General features: G+C 40.0%; 1 protein-coding gene across 1 annotated transcript in view; it reads right to left on the reverse strand.

The window, feature by feature from the left end:
- Positions 1-23,132, reverse strand: part of LOC132835936 (CUB and sushi domain-containing protein 1-like) — a 2,426,762-nt gene that overhangs the window by 429,402 nt on the left and 1,974,228 nt on the right. Inside the window, exons 29-31 of the mRNA XM_060855058.1 lie at positions 4,854-4,992; positions 4,522-4,709; positions 1,708-1,902 (exon numbers count right to left, since the gene is read on the reverse strand). Coding sequence (XP_060711041.1) covers positions 1,708-1,902; positions 4,522-4,709; positions 4,854-4,992 — 522 coding nt within the window. The remainder of the gene's footprint in view (positions 1-1,707; positions 1,903-4,521; positions 4,710-4,853; positions 4,993-23,132) is intronic.

Here is a 23,132-nt window from a genome sequence, read left to right on the forward strand (position 1 = left end):
CGACCTTGATCAAAAAAAGTCACCAATTTAGCTTCTGCTGATTTTGCTGACTGATGCTCTAATGTGGGATGTTTCATATTCAAATGAACATAGAACACTTCAAAGGGAGTAGTGCAGAAAATCTACTCAGAGCTCATGCCCCCTTTTGATAGTGCCAGCTATCAAATGAAATGCAACAATGCTTCTTTCAAAAGCTACAAAACAGAAACACGTAGGCCGGGTGTGAGGTTAGGGTTGGTAATTTAAGTGTCGAGGGAGATGGGGGAGAGGTGGATGAGGTGGGTAGATGAGTAAGTGAATGAGGTGAGATAGGATGGCAGATATGTAGTCGGTGGATCAGAGGGCATTTGGTTGTATGAGGTCCGGTCCTGGGTGTCGTAGTCAGTGAGTAGTTTGAGGTCTTCAGGAGAGTGATGGAGGGTAGAGGAGGGAAGTCAGGTGATGGGATGGGGTCAGCTCGGGTGAGACGGGAAGGTGGGGAGAGACTGGGAACTAAATTCTGGAGAACATTGTTCGGAGCTGGAGGTTACAAGTGTGGAAAATATCAGGGATGAAGGGGTGGGATAAGGGAGGTTAGAGACAGAGTAGGTTCACCAAATGTGATTTGGTGTTCCGTTAAATAGTTACCCAGGAATTATACTAGAATCATTTTCTATCCAACATCTCCTGATTAACTGTTCAGATAAATATGGCGGAATCATCCAGTCTCCCATTCTAACTCAGACTTTCTCAGGAAGTAGCAAATTGCCTATTGGAAGTTCAAAGTTCTTGTACATTAAGTCTTGTCACTGGGATGTTCAAGGAATTCCATAGCCATTTTGGGAGGTACATCTGGCCTCTGAACACTGGGAAACCGGAAGATGTGGGCAAGATAATCCGCAACTTGGAGTTATGAACATTAGAACATTGGAAAAGGAGGTCATTCAGCCCTTCAAGCATGCAGCATCATTCAATTCGATCTACATGTCAACTTCATTTCCCCACCAATGCTCTATATCCCTGAAACCCTGAACAACAATAGATGAAAGTGTACCAATTAACATCCAATTGTTGTAGTAACCAGATACTTTTGGGGACAAGTTCCACATTAGTGTTAGACTTTGTGTGAAACAATAATTCATGATTTTGTCCTGACTCGCTATGAACATTATTTCCTCTTGTTCCAGTGTGATTTCTTAGACTTTTGAAAAATGTGAGCAACTTAAAAGAAACAAGACATTCATTGCCACAAATGAAATAATGCGATTTTAATGTGGTAATACAACCACTATAGTGCAAAAGAAATGCAAGTTGCTAATGTTCCCCATTTACTCTTATTTCAACCTCAAACTATGACACTTCAAGCATTAAGCCTCCTCCTTCCTCATCTTTCCTTGGTCATTGTGATAATCAAAATCAGGGGAATGCCCAATGGATTAGCCAGTAAAATGTCTTCATATTATGTAAAGGATATGTGATCTTAAAGTTAATTACTTTCAGGCATCAACAGAACACTAAATGGCAAAGACAGTAAGATAACTCTGAACAAATTCCAAACCAGTCCTCTAGAAAATATGGCTCAACATTTTTAGCTTTACATCAATATAGGATATGTGTAATATTGCTAAGGAGAAATGAAGATCTGCTGGAGAGTAACCTATTTCTGTCATCTCTACACATCATAATACATGTGGCGTCCTTGTCCATTTAATTAAATGTATACATTACCATGGCATGAAGGAAGAGCCCTATTCCAGACCGGTTTCCCATCTTCCCCAATGATGCATGTGATTGTAGCAACATTTGCTAACTGGTAGCCAGGATCACAATGATAGGTAACAGTCGAACCAAGCTTAAAATCTAAACCAATGCGCGTTCCATTCATTATGTTTCCAGGATCAAAACATGCTTCTCGAGGTTTCTCTGGAAGATAAAGAAACAAAGTAAAACATCACAAAAGGAAAAAGAAGTCAACGAAATGGGGCTCGGCAGATAAAGGAAATGTGGAAGTGTCCTGCTGGGAACTGGATTTTAGATAGTTAGATTTTGCTGTGTGCACAAGATTCAACAAGATTAATTGTCAAGTGTCCCATACTGTAACATACCAGGTTCAATTCTGAGTCAGCTACCTAACCCAGGACAGCAATCAAGAAGGAGAAACCATTCCTGACTGTGGTGCAGTGCTTAGATGAGAACAGGATCAGGCTCGGTTACATACCCTTCATAATTGCACACATCAAACACATATACTGCTCTGGCTCACTCACGAAGAATGGTCGTTTGGGTGAAACCACAGATGCCTGTTGGCATTTGTGCAAGTTTACACCAGAAACAGAGAGGTAAGAAGGGAAAACAGCTTAAAAGCATAAGTTAAGTGTTGGCACTTTGCAACAGACTGCCAAGATTTAGAAATAATTGTTACTCTGAAACACAACTGCATTTTAATATAGTTTTAATCAATGGCAGAAATGTCAGACATTTGCAACTAAAGAATACAGTAATGCATACTAACAGGACTTTTTTCTTTCATGACTTTGAGATATTTCACTTTGCTCTTCCCTCTTCCTCCTGACACCCTTTTTTCTATATCACTGCCATGATGATAGGAGAATAAATATAATCCAAAACCTCCCTCACAATATGAATAGTTACTAGAGTATTATGAGAGTTCCCATTGATCTTCTCCCTCTCTGTGCAGGTATTCTTGGCTTTTGCACAGGGAATAACCACAGGTGATGGATACATCAGGTATGAAGTTGGCCCATTCACCTATCATAGCAATTTGTTGGAGATTCACACTACATGGTAATTTCAAAAGAAAATGTACTTCAAATCCAAATGCACATGGTGGATATGAATAAGGAGTGTCTTGTTTAATATGCAGCAAGTCCAACAACCACAAATAATGGTCCTTCTAACAAATGTGAGGATATTTTGTTAAACTTGACCAGCCCCTGGTTGTGAGAAACTTTACACTCAAACTTTTGGGATAAAATGAAATATTCTGATGGAGATATGAAGAAATTCTTTAGAAATGCACAACAGGACAGTTAGCCTCTGAAACATAAGTCAATATTTTTGGTAAAGCCCTCAATTGTGTCTCATTATGAAACGTTAACCTTACATTATCCTTTCAGATACTAACTGGTCTGCAGTCCTTTGAGAAGATGTTCTACCTTTGTTTCATATTCTTGCAATTCCCTATTCATCCATACAACATCATCACTTGCTGTAAAAATTTAAATTCTAGTAACAATATGTAGAACACAGAATCATAGTCTCATACAGCACAGAAATAGATCCTTCAGTCCAACCAGTCCATGTTGAAAATAATCCCAATCTAAACTAGTCCCACCTGCCTGCACCTGGCCCATATCCCTCCAAACCTTTCCTATTCATGTACTTATCCAAATGTTTTTTAATGTTTAACTGTACCCACGTCCATCACTTCCTCAGGAAGTTCATTCCACACATGAACCACTCTGTACAATAATTTTGCACCTCGCACCTTTTTTAAAATTTATCTCCTCTCATCTTTTAGATGTATCTCCAGTATTGTAATCCCCCATCCTCAGGAAAAGAGAACTATCATTAACCCTAAAGTTTCCTCTCAACCTCCTACACTCCGTGAAAAAGTCCCAGCCTATTCAACTTTTTTTAATAACTCAAACCTTCCATACATAGCAACATCCAGGTAAATATTTTGTGAACCCTTTCCAGCTTAATAATATATTTCCGATATTTGGGCAACCAGAACTGGATACAATATTCCAGAAGAGGCTTCACTAATGTCCTGTACAACCTCTGCATGACTTCCCAACCCCTATACTCACAGGACTGAGCAATGAGGCAAACGTGCCAAATGCATTTTTAAGCACCCTGTCTATTTGTGTGTCAAACTTCAAAAGGTGCCTGAACCCCTAGGTCCCTCTGTTTACTACACTACCCAAGTTTCTACCATTAATTGTATAAGTCCTAACTTTCTTTGTTGTATCAAAATGCAATACCTCACATTTATCCAGATTGAATTCTATCTGCCATTTTTCAGCCCACTGACCCATTTGATCAAGATCCCTTTATAATATTAGAAAATCTTCTTAACTGTCTATAATGGCACCAATTTTGGTGTCATCCATGAAGTTATTAACCATTCCTTCTATATTCTCATCCAAATTATTTATCTAGATGACAAACTAAAGCTTGGTTGCTATTGATTAAACATGATGGACATTTGAAAAATGCCAAGTCCAGACAAATATGGTGGAAACTTTGGATCTAAATATTAGTATTCTTGTTCATCACAACCTACGAAGAAAATATAATCTATAGAAATCAACAAGTACTTGTATTAACATGGAAACAGTCAATACATTGAAAGCAGAACCCTTTGCAGAGATGCGCTGAAATTATAACACTATTTTTCTGCAAAAACCCATGGGTTTTAAATGTCACTTCTCGAAACAGGAATTGCAGGCTAAAGTTTAAGAACCCCAAGGTGGTTAAGCATTTAAACACTCAAACAGATAATGAGGGAACAAGTACCTTTGTAATCAATGGCAAATCCTGCCATGCTGACAGAGGCATCACTTCGAAAGGCCAGAAAAAGGCTATTACCACTACTCTCTATTCTCTCAGGTGACTGTGATCCTTGAAAGCTGCCAATTAGAGGGCTGTTGGAATCTTCCCCTTCATAGATATGAAGGAAATCATAGCTGGGCTCCATATGGAAACTAAAACAAAATAAGTAAGTTCAAATAAGGTGGAAAAGTTCACAAAAAAAGGATGTTAACATTAATAAGCAGTGTCCCTTTACAGCAGCATATAGAATGCAATTGTGCTGCGTAGTTTTTAATTGGAAACAATTTTGCAATTACCTTTTAAATATCAGTGCTATGACATAGTCTTGATTGACTTTAATTCTCCAGTCACATTCTTTCCCATGAGGATAAGGTTGAGGGTAGTTAGGCGATAAAATGACACCTGCAGGGCCTGTCAGATTCCCACCACAGGCAGCTGTCACAACAAGAAATAAAATAGAAAATCAAAGAGTCTTCTGCTTATTCAAACTAAAGTAACACAGATAGGATATAGTCAAGTGTTTCTTGTTTATTTGGAAACTACTTATAGTATGCTGCGTGGCATTGACCAAAAGACTAGTAGAAGGGCATCCTTAATAGTACAGCACTCAGGATCACCTCAGGGCTTTAAGTCAACTCATCTCTACTATTTCACATCTTTCTAACACACCCAGGCTAGTTCCTTACACGCACCACTGAACCACTGGCACTTTAAAGTTACTCCTTTACTAAGGGGTGCCTGCATGCACTGATTCAGGCTTCATTTATGCTGGCAAAGGCTGTATCTGCCAATAGTGAAGCAGCTTCTTCTGAAAGACGGAGAACAATAGCATCTGCCAAGGTACATTACATGTTTTCCCTAGTTGTGGAGCAGTGCTTATTGCACAATGCAGACAGTATGTGCCACCTGGCTGCACAGACTGAAATCTAATTACTGGCAGAGTTCTACCTGCCCAACGTGCCAGTTTCGAAACACAGTATGGTCTGCCGTCATGACTCATTTTGCTTTCTGGATGCTACATTGGATCCTGCATGGCGCAGTTCCTTGTGTTGGAAGTACCTGACCCTATCAATCGCTTGATGATCTATTATGGCCTATTATGGGGTAGATTAGATTAGATTACTCACAGTTTGGAAACAGGTCCTTCGGCCCAACAAGTCCACACAGACCCACCGAAAAGCAACCCACCCAGACCCATTCCCCTACACTTACCCCTTCACCTAACACCACGGGTAATTTAGCATGGCTAATTCACCTAACCTGCACATCTTTAGACTGTGGGAGGAAACCGTATCACCTAGAGGAAACCCACGCAGACATGGGGAGAATGTGCAAATTCCACACAGACAGTCACCCGAGGCAGGAATTGAACCGGGGTCTCTGGCACTGTGAGTTATAAGGCCACAACCTCTAAAATACATACTCGTCCATCACCAAATTATATTCCCATATATGTGGTGAACAACCGCACTTGATAATGTCAATTTTAGTACATGTTTTTGATACTTTATACCGTTGTTAAATAAATGTGCAATTTGTTTATTCAACAGAAATGACAAATAAATCTAAAACATTTCTTTATCAACTATCAATTCAGGTTTTTTGGGAGAAACAAAGTAAAAGCAAAGAGGGAAAATGTATATTTCAGTAGAAATTTATCATTACATCAAACTTTTTGTAAAAAATAAGCCCTGAAACTTACTCACAGCCAGAGCAAGCTTTGCGTAATGATGATTTTAATGGAATTATTTTTCCATTATTTTGATGTTGAGTTTTTTCCTATTGGATAGCCAACGGCAAATTGCCAACTGGAAATGACAGCAAGTTACCATCTTGAAATTTAAAAAATCTGAAAAGGAGTGACACAGCTCTCCAAATATCAATCAGGATTTTTCTTACATTTGCTTGTGGAAGAGCCAGCACTCTTTTTTTCATTCTGAGTTTCTTGCCAGAAGGTTGAGAGCATTAAATTCTGCCCTGTGCTGGTTTGGAACCCTTGCCAGACACAAAACTCAAACCTTGTCCAAGTATACTCAAACTGATATGATGATTATTTTCAAAAATATGGAGACACAAATTTTGAATCCTGGTCAGGCCAAAAGGATAAAAAGGTAGATTTGCTAACTTACATTGGCTGGAGACTCACATTAAAGTGTAATGCAAAGGAAAATCCCACTATAGAGGAGGAGCATAAACAGGAGGGATAATAACAAAAAAGTATGCATTTTGTAGTAGAAAATTAAAGGCAAGTACAAACTATATTTTAGCTTGAATAGATTAAAATGTATGTAAAATCTGTTAAACAATGGAGCAAATTAGATCGGGGTAAAATTGCATTTCAGTGGTGTTACAAAACAAGTGGTAGTGTTACAAATGGCTATTTTACAACCAATTTAAATTTCAATTGAATACAGGTGAGTAATAAACTGCTACCCATTATTTTTCACACCTGATGTAGTCTCATTTTAGCCCCTCAATGTTAGTTGTGCCTGTATGTAGAAGACTGAGCTTACAATTGGGGCAAAATCCGACCTCAAGCAAATGGAAATGTCAAGGACTTTAATCCAGAAATGGCATTCTAACAGCTTTTTATGCTCCACATGCATTTTCGATTTCAGGGATCCTCGACTTGTCCCATTATTGTGCAGTGTAACTAGTGCAAGAGATTTATTACCACTCAGATCTGCTCATAAACTGGCATGTTTTCTGCCTCTGGGATTTTTATATGAATTTGAAGTATACAGGCTCCAAATTTTGCTGTGCAGGTTACATGTCACAATCTTTTAGGATTAGTTACCAGATAACATGCCATGTCAATCACCTGTCCAAAAATTAATGTTATCAGAATTGCCCAGTGAGCAGCCTGATGAAGCACATGATACACCAGTCAATGACTGATATGTGGTTACCTCACAAGCGTGATATAGCTTCATGCACTTACTCAAAGCAATGATGAAAATATACAAGGAACATGGAAGACTGGCTTCTGAGACATTTAGAGGAATCAGAGATGATGTTAGTTATATAGGAAATCAGAGAGATTGGGAGAAAGTTGGAGTTCGTAATTGGTGGGGACTGGAGAAAGATTGATCATGGGGTGAGATTGAGGTAAAGGATTGCAGGTTTGGGGTTGGCAGACAAACATGTCTGTTGCTCCCAAACCTCAAAAATGCTGTAAAGCATTTCCTTCCTTGATCTCACTCTCCTTTTATTTTGCCAAGATGTCCTAACCCCAGGATACCTGGACAGAATGGTGTAACAATAAATCCTGTTAAATTGGGGTCTCAAAGCCTTCTTGAACAAATGTACAAGCAGATCATTGGTAAAAGCTCTGGCTGTTTCCACCAGTCTCCCACTGATGTCACATGGAGCTAGACTCTACAGAATTTCCGAGTCCATATATTTCACAACGTTAGTCTTGGGTGTTTCTTCAACAATACTTTGCTCAATTGTCACTTACCAAGTATACAGTATATTGCAAGTACTTGAGTCCCTCAAACTTGAGGCTAAAGTTTGCTCTGGCATACAGGAAGCATTTCCACACAGTAATGTTTTCAGGTGTTTCAACAGATTGCATTATATCAACAGTAACTGGGTAGATTATCCATGAGTGAGGGAAGAAATTGGCCATCGATGTTTCTGAATGGGAAAACTATCTTTGAGATCCCATATATTATGGGACTTTGGATGTGAAGGAGTAGCGTCCCTACCTCTGACCCAGAAGACTCAGATTTAGGCCATACCTGCCCCAAAGGTATCATGACATCTCTGAACAGAAATGATTAGAAAAGATCCAGAACCCAAATAATCAGTGTCTTAGTGTCAATCACACTCTTAGGAACCCAAATCACTATGTGAGTGAATCTACATTTTTGGATTTGTTTTTCCCCTGTTTTCCCCGTGGTGTTGACACAAAGCACCTTAGCACCTAATTTGGGGAGGCACCAATAACTGACTGGGAATCTGGAAGGATGTCATCTCAGTATAAGAGATAAAGAGACAGTGTGGTGAGCAGTCACTGGGGTGCTCTGGGACATCTTGCCTGACAACATCTTGCTGGTCATACAGAAGCCAGGAAGACCTACTGGCTGAATGCCGCTGCTGTTAACAAAAGGTGGTAAGCTATGAGAAAGAAAGGAGCAGAAATCCCTCCAAGAAAAGGTCGATGTGGAAAATTTCTCATGGCTCACTAATGTCAGGGTGGTTTGCAGAGAATGTCTGTGGAATCTGTTTTTGTTGTGTCTAGTATGATTTGTTAATTCAGGGGCTGTGCTTGCTGATTCCCAGGAGCATGTCCACTAGTGGTCAAATGTCTCAAAGATATTTCAATTAAAAAAGAGCTATACAAAACTGACAAACATCTGAAAATGAAAAAAGAGCACGTTGATGATGAAAAAAAATTGTCAAAAAATTAAACTGTATGCAGTCTGAAAAAATACACAGTTGGCATTGAAATATGATCATTGATGTCAGCAGATATATTGTAATTCACGTTAATTCAGTATGAAATAGGTAGCATTGAATCTTTGCTTTGTATAACTTGTGTACAATAAAATTTCTTCTGTTGTTCAAAAGTGTGGAATCCTGATGCTTTATTCGCTAAGTAAGTAACTGGGATTTCTAATTTTGTCTTTTTCAAAACGAAAGTTACTGGCTCCTAATCAGATTGTAAAACTTGCAGCCTGGTATGGGTCTGTGAAAAAGTTCATCAGCCTCCGTGTAGATTTCTAACGATTCTTATTGCACCAGTGTAGCTATAATTTTCTGTGTTGCTGCCACAATATATCAGAATTTAACTTCAGCTTCACTTTCATTCATTACTTATATCTGAACAGTCTTCTATCAGATTCATCTTTGTTGCTGAAATGTACAAGCTGTTTTAGTTGTTTGGCAAGGCATCATTCATTACCCAGACCTTGAGGCATTTTAAAAGGTGGAGGGTGTGAGACCGACTTACTGAAACAATTGTGCTTAAAAACTAAGTGGCATGCTGGGCTATTTCAGGGGATATTAAAGAGGATATTTAAAAAAAACAAGATAAACAGTTTTCAGGTAGAGAAGTCTAACAAATTGGATTGAGTGAACAATTTGGCAGTTTCCATGGTTAATATTTAACAATACCCCAAAGATTGCCAGATTTGTTGAACTTAATTTTACAACATGCCATGGTAATAGCTCTGCAACACTGGGTTCATAGCCCATGGATATAAATTGCCATTGTAATCAATACACAACAGTATTGACCTGCAAAAGCAGAGGTGCCCAAGTGGGCTCCCTACAGAAAGGAATGTAAGAATAATAGAAATGAAACTTACTACACAAGTATGCCACAGATTGACAGGTCAACTGGACAGATTGGACAAGGAATATATGAATCAAGTAAACAAAGTATGCAGGAATAGATCAAGTATTATGAATATCTTATTGTATTAGCAAGAATTTTTGAAACCAACAATGACCACACAAGACTTGCAAACATAAGTCTTTCATAGCAGTCTTTAGGTATGCCTTTGCAAGCCAATGCACATGTCTATGGATATATTTGAAGAACAGCAGTAGAGTTCCCTCAAGTATCTTGAACAATACATATATCTCAACCATCATCATTGAAGATCTCAGGTTATTCTCCAGTCAGTAGTATGGAACACGAGATGAGAAAGTTCAGATTGAAGCCTGTGTATAATACTGTTCAATGAAACGTTTGTAGTGGTATTACCAAATAGATGCAGAGATCAGAAAATAGCACATTGGTATGTTATAAAGAAATCAAGCAGAATACCTTGGTCGACCCAGCTGTTTTGCTAAGAGCTATGTACTAAATGAATTATACAGTTAGAGGCTCTTCAAGAAGCAAAAGGATAATTCACACGAGATATGCATTTTGAGTTCTAAAATCTTGTCAAACCTGAGAAAGCAGTTTTCCAAAGCTCTGTGCTTTTCTTCAATGTTTATTTTTCTATGATTTTATGCCATATGTCAACTTAATGTGGGTCGATGTGGAGAGTTCTGGCAATGATATTCCCTCACTGGAGGGCAAACATTTAAAGATGTCAGACAGAACAGTCCTTAGAGCTCAAAACAACAATAGGAAAAAAACACAGCATGCACTGTTGAAAAAGATCATAATCCCATGAAACTTCAAAGGGCTTTTTTTTAACTTTGTACTGATTTATTCATATATTTGAGAGTCAAATGAATGAAGGGTTTTGTTATGGTCAGCATATATTCGGTTTATTAGGGTATGACTGAAGGCATTATAAAATTCCCAGCCTGGAACCGTGGTAACTCGATGAAAAATAAGTATCAAAATCAACATTTTCAATCCGTATCACCCTTTGATCACTCATCTGAATCAGACGTGTACAAATCTCACAAAGAAACTTAAAATGCATTTTCGAAAAGAAAAGCAGAACAAATAAACAAACAAATCATTCCTTCGCTGACAACAAATATCCTCCATTCAAAATGGGTACAAACTTTGAATTCAAAAACTTGGAAGTAGTTAGAAGATTGAAGGGGGCAGCTGTGCAATTGGATAGACAATGTTTTTACATCCAAAGCATGAGAACTATAAGTATGAGAATTCGTGCGTTCGAATTTAATGTTTGTAGTTGTTAAGGTTCACAATAATAGGAGAATTCAGCCCTGTGGAACACTCCTGTGCAATATGTGGGAAATCAGCGACACTTCCAGTCTCCATGGTGACTGCTTATGCAGGAATGTGTTCAAGTTGCAGCTCCTGATTTGTTTGATGGAGAAGCTGGCACTGCAGTTGGACTCATATGGAGCATCCTTGAAGCTGTGAATATCATGGATAACATGTGTAGTGAGTTGGTCTCACCACTCGTATAGTGAAGGGAAGACAGAAAAGAATTTGGTGACCACCAGGAAGACAAATGTCCTGTTTTGGGTACTATTGAGAGTGGGTGGCCACTCAGGGGAAAGCAACAGCAACAGACAGGTCAGTGGCATCACAACTGGCAGTGTTGTACAGCAGATAGGGTCAAGATGTAGGTCAACAGTAGTGATAGGGGTCTCTATAGTCAGGAGCACAAATAGTGCTTTCTGTGGCTGTGAGCGAGACTCCAGGTTGTTCTGTTGTCTCTATGGTGCCAGAGTCAAGGATGTCTATGACCGAGCACAAAATATCTGAAATGGGAGAGTGAGGAACCAGAGGTTGTGGTCCAGAGTGACATGGACAGGAAGAGAGATGAAATCCTGCAAAGTGAGTTCAGGGAGATATGTAGGAAGTTGAAAAACAGGACCGCTAGGGGTGTAATCTTGGGATTACTCCCTTTGCCATGCTAGCGAGTTCATAAATAGCAAAATAACATAGATGGGTGATTGGCTAAAGAGCTGGTGTAGTAGGGAGGTCTTCAGATATCTGGATCATTGGGATATCTTCCAGGGCAGATGGGATCTGTACAAGAAGGATGCATTCCACCTAAACTGGAGTGACATCAATATCCCGGCAGGAAGGTTTGTTAGTGTCATTTGGGAGGGTTTAAAATAACATGGCAGTAGGTGGGAAACAGAGCAGTCTGTCAGTATGTGGAGTGATTGAAGAGAAGATTAATGTTAAGTCAAGTAAGTCCCACAGGAAGAACAGGCAGAACCAAGTTAATGAACACTGTGGCACTGGCAGACTGAAGTGTATTTACTTTAATGCAAGGAGTACAAGAGTTAAAGTAGAGGGCCATAAAGCCTGGATTAGTACATGGAACTACAATTGATAGCTATTATAGAAATTGGTTCAGGGAAGGGCAGGACTGGCATCTCAGTATTCCAGAATTTACATGTTTCAGGTGAGACAGAGGGAAGTAAAAGAGGTTGGGGAGTTGTGTTACTCATTAAAGAGAATGTCACAGTTATACTGAGAGAGGACATCTTGGAGAGCTCACCTCGTGAGGCCATATGGGTGGAACTCAGGAATAAGAAAGATGTAATCATTATGGTGGAGTTTGACCTCCGATAGCCAGCGGGGATAGACAGAGTGGAAATGTCAAATACAGGGAGGCATGGGATTAAGGTATGAGGGAAAAAGTTTACGGGTGATAGTGCAAGGAAAGCTTTTTACATGGAGGGGTGGTAGGTGCTTGGAATACACTACCAGAAGTGGTGGAGGTGGATATAATAGCAGCATTTGAGAGGCACATAACACATGAACAGGCAGGGACTGGGTGGGGGGAGGGAATATGGACCATGTGCAGGCAGATGGGATTAATTTAGAATGGCATCATGATTGGCACAGACATGATAGGTCAAAGGACCTGTTCTTGTGCTACATTCTATGATTTACCTTTTTTTGAGGAGGACTGAACTCATACCCAAGATGATTTACATCTTGCTACAACCAATTAAGGAGGAGTGAATCAATTCCTCTCTTTTAAACCTTCCTTTATTGGCAGGAGCAAAGATTTGTAAATATTTCTAGCATGCAGCAGAATCCCCAGAAGAAAAGAAAACGTAAAAGAAATGCTATATCTTAAAAGAAACATAGTAAACATACTGAAGTTCCATTTCAAACTGTACACAAGTTCAGTCAAATCATTAGGTGCCATTCACAACTGTTTTACTGACTTTTTCTCTCAGTCACACTTCAATTAAAATACAGTTCAACTACTCAAAAATGAAGGAGCCAATTAGAAAATATCATTGAGTGAAAAAGACAGGATTTTTATTTCTTACTAACTGCAAGAAAAATGATAAGATGAGATGATTAATCTCTAACAACCACAACAATCTTCCTTTCTGATAGGCACACCTCCAACTAGGCAAGAGCAGAAGACCATAAGATATACCATTAGAATTAGGCCATTCAGCCCATTGAGTCTGCTTCGCCATTCAATTATGACAGTTATGCTTCTCAAATCCATTCTCTTGCCTTCTCTCTGTAATCTTTGATCTCCTTATTGATCAAGAATCTATCTACATCTGTCTTAAATACATTAAATGACTTGGCCTCTACAGTTTTTTTGTGACAATCAGTTCCACAGATTCACCATGAGTATTCCAGCAAAAGAAATTCCTCTGCATTACAGTTCTAAAGGGTCATCCCCTCGCTCTGAGGCTGTGCCGTCACACCCTCACATTCCCATTGATTCCCATCAAATCCAGTTTGTTGGTGCAGTCAAATTCTGCTGTCGCTTTCCAGTACAGTCACCCCCACTTCCCCTCTTAAGTACAGCTCTTTGTCCATGTCTGGACCAAGGCTATAGCAACATGTGAACCCAAGTGGCCTTTGTGAAACTTGAACTGAGTGTCAGGAGGTTATTTGTGATGAAAGACTACTGGTGACTGCACCCCTCGTCACTTTACTGATCATCCAGAATAGACTGATTGGATGATAAGAGGCTACACTGGGTTTATATTGCTTCTGGATGACAGGACACACTTGGGCACTTTGCACATTGCCAGCTTGATGCCAGTATTATAATTTTACTGGCAGAGTGTGGTGAGGAATGTAGTTAATCTGACTTCTGTGATGTTAGAGACCTCACAAGGAAGTTGAGATAGATCATCCAGTTGGGACTTCTGGCTGAAGATTTTGCAAATGCGTCAAGCTTTGTCTTTTGCATTGATGTCCTACTCTACGCAATCACTAAGGATGTGATGTTTGTGGAGTTTCCTCATGCTGCAAGTTGATTAGTTGTCCACCTCCATCCACAACTGGAAATGGCAGGACTGCAGACTTTAGATCTAGACATCTGGTTGTATGAACACTTAGCTGTGTCTATGACCTGCTGCTTCATACACAAGTAACCCTGTGCTGCAGCTTTACTAGTTTGACACATCATCTTTCTATTTGTCTGGTGTTGCTCTTCGCATGCCATCCTGTACTCTTCACCGAACCATGAGTAATCCTCTGGTTGAGTGGTAATGGTAGGGTGGGGGCTATGCCAGGCCATGAGGTTAAGAGATTGTGATTGAATCCAGTTCTGTTGTTGCTGCATTTCATTGGTCTTAGTGCTGAGTTGTTAGATTTGTTTGAAATCTACCCCATTTAGCACAATGGTAGTACCAGATGGAGGGTGTCCTCAATTAGTCTCCACAAGAAATATGTGGTGCTCACTTGTATTGATGGTCGGATTTATACGCCATAGGTGGATTGATAAGTTTTTACTCTTGTTGGTGCACCCCTCACAATCTTAGTCGAACAGCTGTGTCTTTTAGACCTTGTGCAACTCAGTCTGTAGTGCTGCTACTGAGCCACTTTTGGTGAAGTCTCCCACTGAGAAAAACGTTTGTGCCCTTGGCAATCATCAGTACATTCTTCTGGTCTATCCGTGATGCTGTTTGTAATGTATGTTTTGCTGAGTTTGGCGATGACAGGCTGTTTTGTGATTCACCTGTGTGCCAGCTTTCTGAATTTTGGCACAAGTACCCCATTTTGCTAAGATGGGTTGTGCAGAGTCGACAGGATGGTGCGTGTTGCCCTTTCCAGTATTATGTTTGACGCTCGGTGATTCATCTGGTTCTATTGTTTCATTGGTGGTTATTATTTCAAGTGGTTTGATGGATTTGAGTGGTCTCTCGACTACTTCAGAAAACATGCACGAGTAAACCACTTTGCTGTGGATCAGGCATCACATGTAGGCCAGAGCAGGTGAGATTTTCCTTTCGAAAAAATGCCACTACCGTGAATCATAACCCTGGATTACTTAGGGCCGTACTGCATTTTTGTTTCCCCAACAAGAAAGACTGGATACAGTCAAAGACCACTGCAAATGCAAATCTACAACCTGGAATGTTACACCAAAAGGCCAAACAGAAGCTTCAATGGAGAAATTCAAAACAAACTGAACTGTAACCTGTAGTCAGTGCAACAGACTATGAACAAAGTGGAGTCAAAAAGAGTGGCACTGGAAAAGCTCAGCAGGTCAGGCAGCATCCGATGAGCAGAACAATCACCATTTTGGGCATAAGCCCTTCAACCTGAGGGCTTATGTCCAAAATGTCAATTCTCCTGCTCCTTGGTTGCTGCCCTGACCTGCTGTGCTTTTCCAGCACCACACTTTTCGACTCAGACTCTACAGCATCTGCATTCCTCACTTTCTCCTGTAAGCAAGGTGGCAAAAGAACACAGCAGTCTAGGCAAGAGACATGTTTGCATTTTTTCCTTTCAAGAATACCTAAAGACAGGGATCAAAAGTGAGCCTTTATCCTGGTGTGTTAGTGGGCTGAGGTGCTCAGATTTACAAGCCTGGGTTTAAGTGCTGATGTGCAGTGACAGTCCCCATTGAAGAACTCTTCACTAGTCACTTCTGCACTACAGGAAACAATTCTCTCACTGAGAGCTAGTTACCAAGTTATTTCTAAAAAAAAACCAAAAATGTTTCAGCTAACCTGAAAAGAAAGAGTCTCAACATTGACTGTTCAATGATCAAAATTCCACCATCTACACATCACAAATGGCCCAGGGCCTGATCTGAATAAATTTTAACATTTTTTTGGACTCATGTCTCCTTTCTAACCTTTGTGCATGGGTGTTGTTGCTTCTGCTCTGGTAGTGACTAACAAATATATTCTTTTGTTTAGCAAATTGGCTCCTATTAAAAATCCAAATTCCTTCAGTCTGGGAAAAGGGAGGGGATACTTCTTGAAAATAAAACCCCAAGAAGAATTTGCTGGAAAAGCTCATCGGGTCTGGCAGAGAAGTGAAGAGAAATCAGAGGGACTGTTTTGGGTCTGGTGACCTTTCCTCAGAGCTGATGGTAGCTCAGAAAATGTCATTTTATATGCAAAATAGTGTAAGGGGAGAGGGTTAAGCGTAAACAATAGGTGGGGATAGAGACCAAAGGGAGAGAAGAACAATTGGACAAACAAGGGAGGAGATAGCGAACTGGCTAGGAGGGCGAATAGCGATTAATGGAGAGTGTTTGTGGGTAACAATGGGAAAATAACTTATTTAAAATTACTTTGTTGTGACCAACTGAGAGATCAGGTAAATAGTGAAGGGGAGTCTGTTCATCCTCATTCAAGAACTTTTTCGGGATCCATAACAAATTGGGGAGCTTCACTCAAGGTGTTAGGCAATAGATTAAAAACCAAGATCTCAAAGGTTCCAACCTCTGGAATACTCTTAGTGTCACATACGAGTACAGAAGTAGGATAACAGGACGAATGATTGTGTGGCTCAAACGTTGGTGCGGAAGAGAGGGTTTCAGATTCCTGGATGACCCGGAACATTTCTGGGGAGGATGGGACCTGTTCAAGCAGGATGGTCTGCGCCTGAACCAGAATGGGAACAACATCCTTGACCATGAGTTGCCAGTGGGAGGGGTTAACTAGAGATTGTGGGTTCTTGGTAGCTTCGGGTTCGACGAGGCGGACCTAGTGCTGACTCATGGCTGCTGCAGCAGAGGTGAATTTGGGTTCCTGGCACGAGATCTGACGGCATCAGCAGCAGCCAAATTGGTGAGATGGGCCGGAAGCAGACTCACAGCGGTGGCAGAGTTGAGCTTGGGCCCGTGTGGGACTCAGTGGCATTGGTGGTGTCTGCAATGGCAAGGTTAATCGAGGACTCATAATGGTGAGGGCACCAGTGAAGGTAAGATGGCACCAGAGAGTGGCAATGTTTGTTCCAGTGGTGGCAGTGCAATGAAGGCAACCCATGCATGGCAATAATGGCCAGTGACAGATTTCTTAACAAGGAGGACTGTAAAGATAGACACCTTTCTTTATTTCTTTATTCTTCTCCGTTTATATGCTTTGTTCTGCATTATGTTTCTATGTTTTAAGATCATGGAGAAAGTGGTAACATTGTACAACATTTTCACTGTATTTTGTAACAAAATATACATGACAATAAATCAATCAAATCAAATCAAATCAAATCAAATTGGTGGAGTATAGAAAATGTAAGGGAGAACTTAAGAAAGCAATTAGTTGAGCAAAGAGTAGCATGAGAAAAGACTGGCAGCTGAGATGAGTGTGAATTCCAATGGATTCCACAATCAAATCAGAAGAACAGCGTAACTAGAAAGACTGGGGCCCATTTGGGTCCAAAAACACTGTGTATGGGGCTAGAAGACAGTGGTAGGCTGTTAAGATAATACATCATATTGGCCTTCACTTGAGAGAAGGAGGATGTAGATACAGAATTCAGGGTAATGGAGTGTGAAGTTCTTGAGCAGATTCACAGAGGAAGATTTGAGGTTTTGGAGGGCTTAGATTGGACAAATCCCCATGTCCACATGAATTGTATCCCAGGCTACTGTGGGAGATTAGGGAGAAAACTACAAGGGTTCTGACCCAAATTTTTAAGTCCTCTCTAAAATGTGCCAGGGAACAGGAGGACAGCTAATATGGTTTCACTCTTCAAGAAGGGTGGTAGAGATAAACCAGGGAGTTATAGACCAGTGCATTTCACACCAGTGATCGAGAAACTACAGAGAAAATTCAGAAGGAGAGAATTAACTTCCACTTGAAAAAGCAAGGTTTGATCAGGGGTAGTCAGCATGGCTTTGTCAGAGGAAGGTCATGCCAAACAAATTTGATTGAAATTTTCAAGGTGGTGACCAGAGTAGAGGTGAAAGTTGTGGCAGTCGACATAGTTGACAAGGTCCCAAATGGGCGATTGATAAAGAAGACAAAAGCCCATGGGATCAACGGTAACCTGGCACATTGAATCCATAACTGGATTAGCGGCATGAGACAGAGGGTGGTGGTAGAGGCTGTTGGTGTGACTGGAGGCCAGTGTCAAGTAGCACACCACAGGGGTCAATGTTGGATCAGATCTGTGTTTAACTCACACTGAATTATGACGGCCTCCTTGTTTTTTTAACGGTACACTCCACAGCATTATCCTTTTCTGTGTGGTGTTTTTTTTTCCTCTAACAGAACCATTTTGCATATTTGTAGCTCTATTTGATAAATTTTGATTGACATTATTAGAACAGTGGCATTGATTACTGATGTAATAAATATTATTTTCTGCAAAATAAATGTTCAACTTAAAACAAGAAAATGTGTATCGCAGAAGTTCACAGCAAACAAATTTTACAATTGCTGTCATGTAAACAATCCTTACAACCGACCTGCCTGACATCAAACTGCTAAAAGATGGTGTTTTACCTCAGAACTGAACAGTTCCTCATGTGGTAGCTCCTTCACCTCAAAATCAGAACTTTGTGGGTTCAAGTTCCAGCCCCGAGATTGTGCACAAAATTCAAGATTTAAACTGCAGTGCAGTACAGAAGGGGTACTGTGCTGTCAGGCGTGCTCTCCTTTGGATCACGTCTTCTCCCGAAGCCCTCTTGGTTGGATGCAAAAAATCCCATGGCAAGACTTTGTTGAAAAGCAGAGGAGCTATCTCCAGTGTTCTGGTCAATATTAATCCCTCAATCAACATGACAGGCAATAGCTTTTCTGGTCATTATCACAAGACTGATTTTAGTCGTTTGCTGCACTTAAATTGGCTTGTTAATTACTACAGTGACTATACTTCATAAATACTGAGACAATGTCCTGGAATCATTGAAAGGTGGCACAGTGGTTCAGTGGTTAGCACTGCTGCCTCACAGTGCCAGGGACCGGCGATTGATTCCCGCCTCGGGCAACTGTCTGTGTGGAGTTTGCACATTTTCCTCGTGTCTATGTGAGTCTCCTCCCACAATCCAAAGAAGTGCAAGTCAGGTGAATTGGCTATGCTAAATTGCCCATCGTGTTAAGTGCATTAGTCAGGGGTAAATATAAGACAGTGGGATGGGTTATTCTTCTGGAGGTGGGGACTTGTTGGGCTGAAGGGCCCGTTTCCATTCGGTAGGGAATCTAAAATAAATGCAAGATTGTATCTTTTACAGATGTATCAGAATGAAGTCAAATTCCTCCACAAGTACAGAAAGCTGTGTTAGAAATACTTTCCACAGCTGAACAATAATTTACCAAACCAAATTTGATGTGACTAACACAATGTCCAAACCTATCTGCATCCATAGTTTGACTGTTTTGAATTTTAATAAGAGGTTTTACTGAATCTTAGTAATCCACATCACACTGGAAGGTGCACATTAGCAGACTACAGAAAAGCTGTTTGTGATAGGTTTATAGAACCTCTGAGAATTTATTACAGTGCAGTGGATGCATCAGTGGAGAGTTTCTTTGTGTAGCTGTGACCCCTCAAGGTTGTTCTTTGCACTAACATATTATTATGTGCATGTATTTTGCAAAAAAAACTGTTTATTGGATTAAACAAATTCCAACATTCAAGGAAAATGATGATGAACAGCAATGTTGATGTTTGAGCAATAGTATTGGTGTCCCTTGAAACACGCAATCAAAATGAGTGTATCTGTGAAGACTTTTAAAATCAATCAAATGCTGAACACACACCCATTTTATCATGCAAGTATTTGTTACATTTGCCAGAGTTCATTGAGGAGATGAATTGGATAGCAACACTGTAGTCATACATTATAGAAAGTCAGAATCAAAGGAAAAATATGAATAATTTACTTAATTGAACTACCACTGTGTGAATCTGCATAATAAAGTAGCACCATGCTGTTGTTAATTTTTGAGTGAGAGAGAAAGTTGTCACAAAGCTCTGAAAGCTAGAAATTGATTGGCTATTTCTAAATCAAAAGGCACCTTTCATTTCTTGGAAAATCCTTGCATAAAAGACTCAATTGTATCTCTGTGAAAGTGGGGTTGCAGCCATGATATAACTTCTGCGGTCAAAAGTTTCATTTTAAAAATGTTATCTTTTCAAAATTAAATTCAGATTAGGAAAAGAAAATTCAGAGTGAAGGAAAAGCAATCCCTCAAGATTCAGTCAACTTGTGTATTAATTAGCCTGTATTTCTCCTCACAACCATCCATGTATAGTTTCCTTCAGGTTTTCATTTCTTACCTCACTAGTCTTTTGCTTTTAAAAGATCGCATGCCTTTTTTTGGTATTCTACTATGTCCCTTTCCAGTTTTCTATTTACAATGCATTTGATTTGATTGCTTGCTACTGTAAAATACCTTGGGATATTTTACTATTTTAAAAGTGCTGTATAAATGCAATGTGTTGTTGTTGCTACTGTAAGATCGTTCACCTAGCTACAGTAACTTTTGCTATGCTGTACCAAGGTAAGCTGTGAGAGCGATGATGAATTCTACTCAAAAACAAAAGCACATATCACACAATTGTGAAAGTGCAGAAGGAAGACTGGATGGAGGTTTGCTTACTGAGCTGGAAGGCTCATTTTCAGATGTTTTGTCACCATTCTTGGTAACATCTTCAGTGAGCCTCCAAATGAAGCACCAGTGGTGTAGCCCACTTCCTATTTATATGTTTGAATTTTCTTGGGTTGGTGATGTCATTTCATGTGTTGACATCATTTCCTATGGTGATGTCATTTCCTGTTCTTTTTCTCAGGGGGTGGTAAACGGGACCCAAGTTGATGTGTTTGTTGATAAGTTCCGGTTAGAATGCCATGCTTCGAGGAACTGTCGTGTGTGCCTCTGTTTGGCTTGACCTAAGATGGATGGGACCCACTCTCACTAGTATCCTTATATAAAGATGAGGAAGGACAACACTTTAACTGGGACAACACATCCATCCAAGGACAAGCCAAACAGAGACATGCACGAGAATTCCTAGAAGCATGCCATTCCAACTGGAACTCTATCAACAAACACATTCACTTGTATCCCATTTACCACCTCCTGAGAAAAAGAACAGGAAATGACATCACCATATGAAATGACATCACCAACCCCAAGAAAAGTCAAACATATCAATAGAAATCGGGCTACACCACTGGTGCTTCATTTGGAGGCTCATTGAAGATGTTACCTGGTACGGTGACGAAATATCTGAAAACAAACCTTCCAGCTCACCGAGAAAACATTCATCCAGTCAAGTGAAAGATATATTGAAGTTGTAGAATGCCATATCCTGATCAGACCACATGGACAGTATGGGACACATTGAAATTCACAGCATCAAAAAATGCAATATAGTTGTGGAGAACAATGAAACTACTTTTCTATTGATACATTCCAAGATGTTCAACTTGCATCATGGCATATTGTAAAATTGAAACAACAAATTTAGTTGTCTGTCAGTTGCTGTCAGAAAGTGACCAGGCAAACTATCAGATTTGCTTCACTGTCCAAACTGTTGAGTCTGAATGTCCTGTATGACCCTGGCCTGAATACTTGCTTCACTTTACTTGTTTCTTAATGCCTGCTGAAGTAGCCAGCGAGGCCATTTTTTTTTGCTCAATGTGCATTACAACATCACTGAAGTGATTTGAAGTGTTCTTTAACTTTTATTTACAGTTAATTTCGATCTGGAGTATTTCCCTGAAAATTTTTGTCTTTGCATTTGGTCTGATCAAATCCACAAATGATTAATCTTAGATTTAAGACTTGATAGGATTGATTCTACCAACCCACAGGGGAATACATTATCTGAGACTATTACCTACCTTCAAATAGCATGCTTAGTTCTAATAAGGCATAGCTATGCCATAATCATCGCAGATATGTTAAGGATCCGGATTTCTCCCTTTGGTTTGTATACTTGCCCACATATGAACTGTATGAGAGTAAGGTCTTATCAGTCGCAAGAAATGTACTAATTTCTGGTCTCCAGCCATTTGGAGACCAGATGTATAATGCAGACATTTCACTTATCCATGCTTGAACTTGCAACAAGCAGTCCTCCTCCACACTAGGATCATCCAAATAAAGTCTCTGTCCCCCTGAGTTAGTTCAAATGATTCAGATTTACTTACCTGCATAGTTAGCCAGGAAATGTGAGAAGGGAAAATCCTTGTCTAACACCAATGTAATAAAGTATCTGAATCCTCAATTCACTGCTTAGTCTCTTGCACAAGATCCTTCATGTGCTCTCCATCTGAGTCCCTGACCATATTCTGAGTCCCCAGCTCCTCTCTGTCCTTCCCCTTGAGCCACCCCAACAAACTGAAATGACCAGTCCCAATCTGCTAACTCTTTTGGATCTCACCCACACTAACAGGCATTCACTCAGACATCTTATGAATTCTTGCTGATAGCAAACAGCTCAGGCAGCATCCACGCAGAGAAAGCAAGCTAATGTTTTGAGTCTAGTTGACTCTTTCTCTTCATGCATGTTGCCTGACCCACAGTGATCTCCAGCATTTTTTTGTTTACAGTTCAGCTTCCAGCATCTGCAGCAATTTGCTCCTTCATTCATTCATGTGTTTATTCAGATGCTCATTCATTCAACCATTCACCCCTCCACTTACAGACCTTATTCATTTACTATGTTCACCTGTTTATCTACGTACTCAGTCAGCGATGAATTCACACCATATATTTCATCAGCCATTTGCCCATACGCCTCATTCATTATGCGTCCACACATTTACTTAGACACTCATTCATTTAACCACTTAAGCATACACTCATCCATTTCCTCATGCAGACACTAATACACTCATTCATGTTCCTGTTGTAAAGCATTCACCTACTCATTCATTAACATAATGAAAAGCTTTATAAATGTCCTAAAACTTTCAATGTCTCAATTAGCACTGTAAAATGAGATGTTTTATGATTTCCCCCCAATAGTTCAGCACTGGGTTTAAGCAGTT

The sequence above is a fragment of the Hemiscyllium ocellatum genome, chromosome 3 (genome assembly GCF_020745735.1).
Source record: "Hemiscyllium ocellatum isolate sHemOce1 chromosome 3, sHemOce1.pat.X.cur, whole genome shotgun sequence".
Taxonomy (NCBI): Eukaryota; Metazoa; Chordata; class Chondrichthyes; order Orectolobiformes; family Hemiscylliidae; genus Hemiscyllium; species Hemiscyllium ocellatum.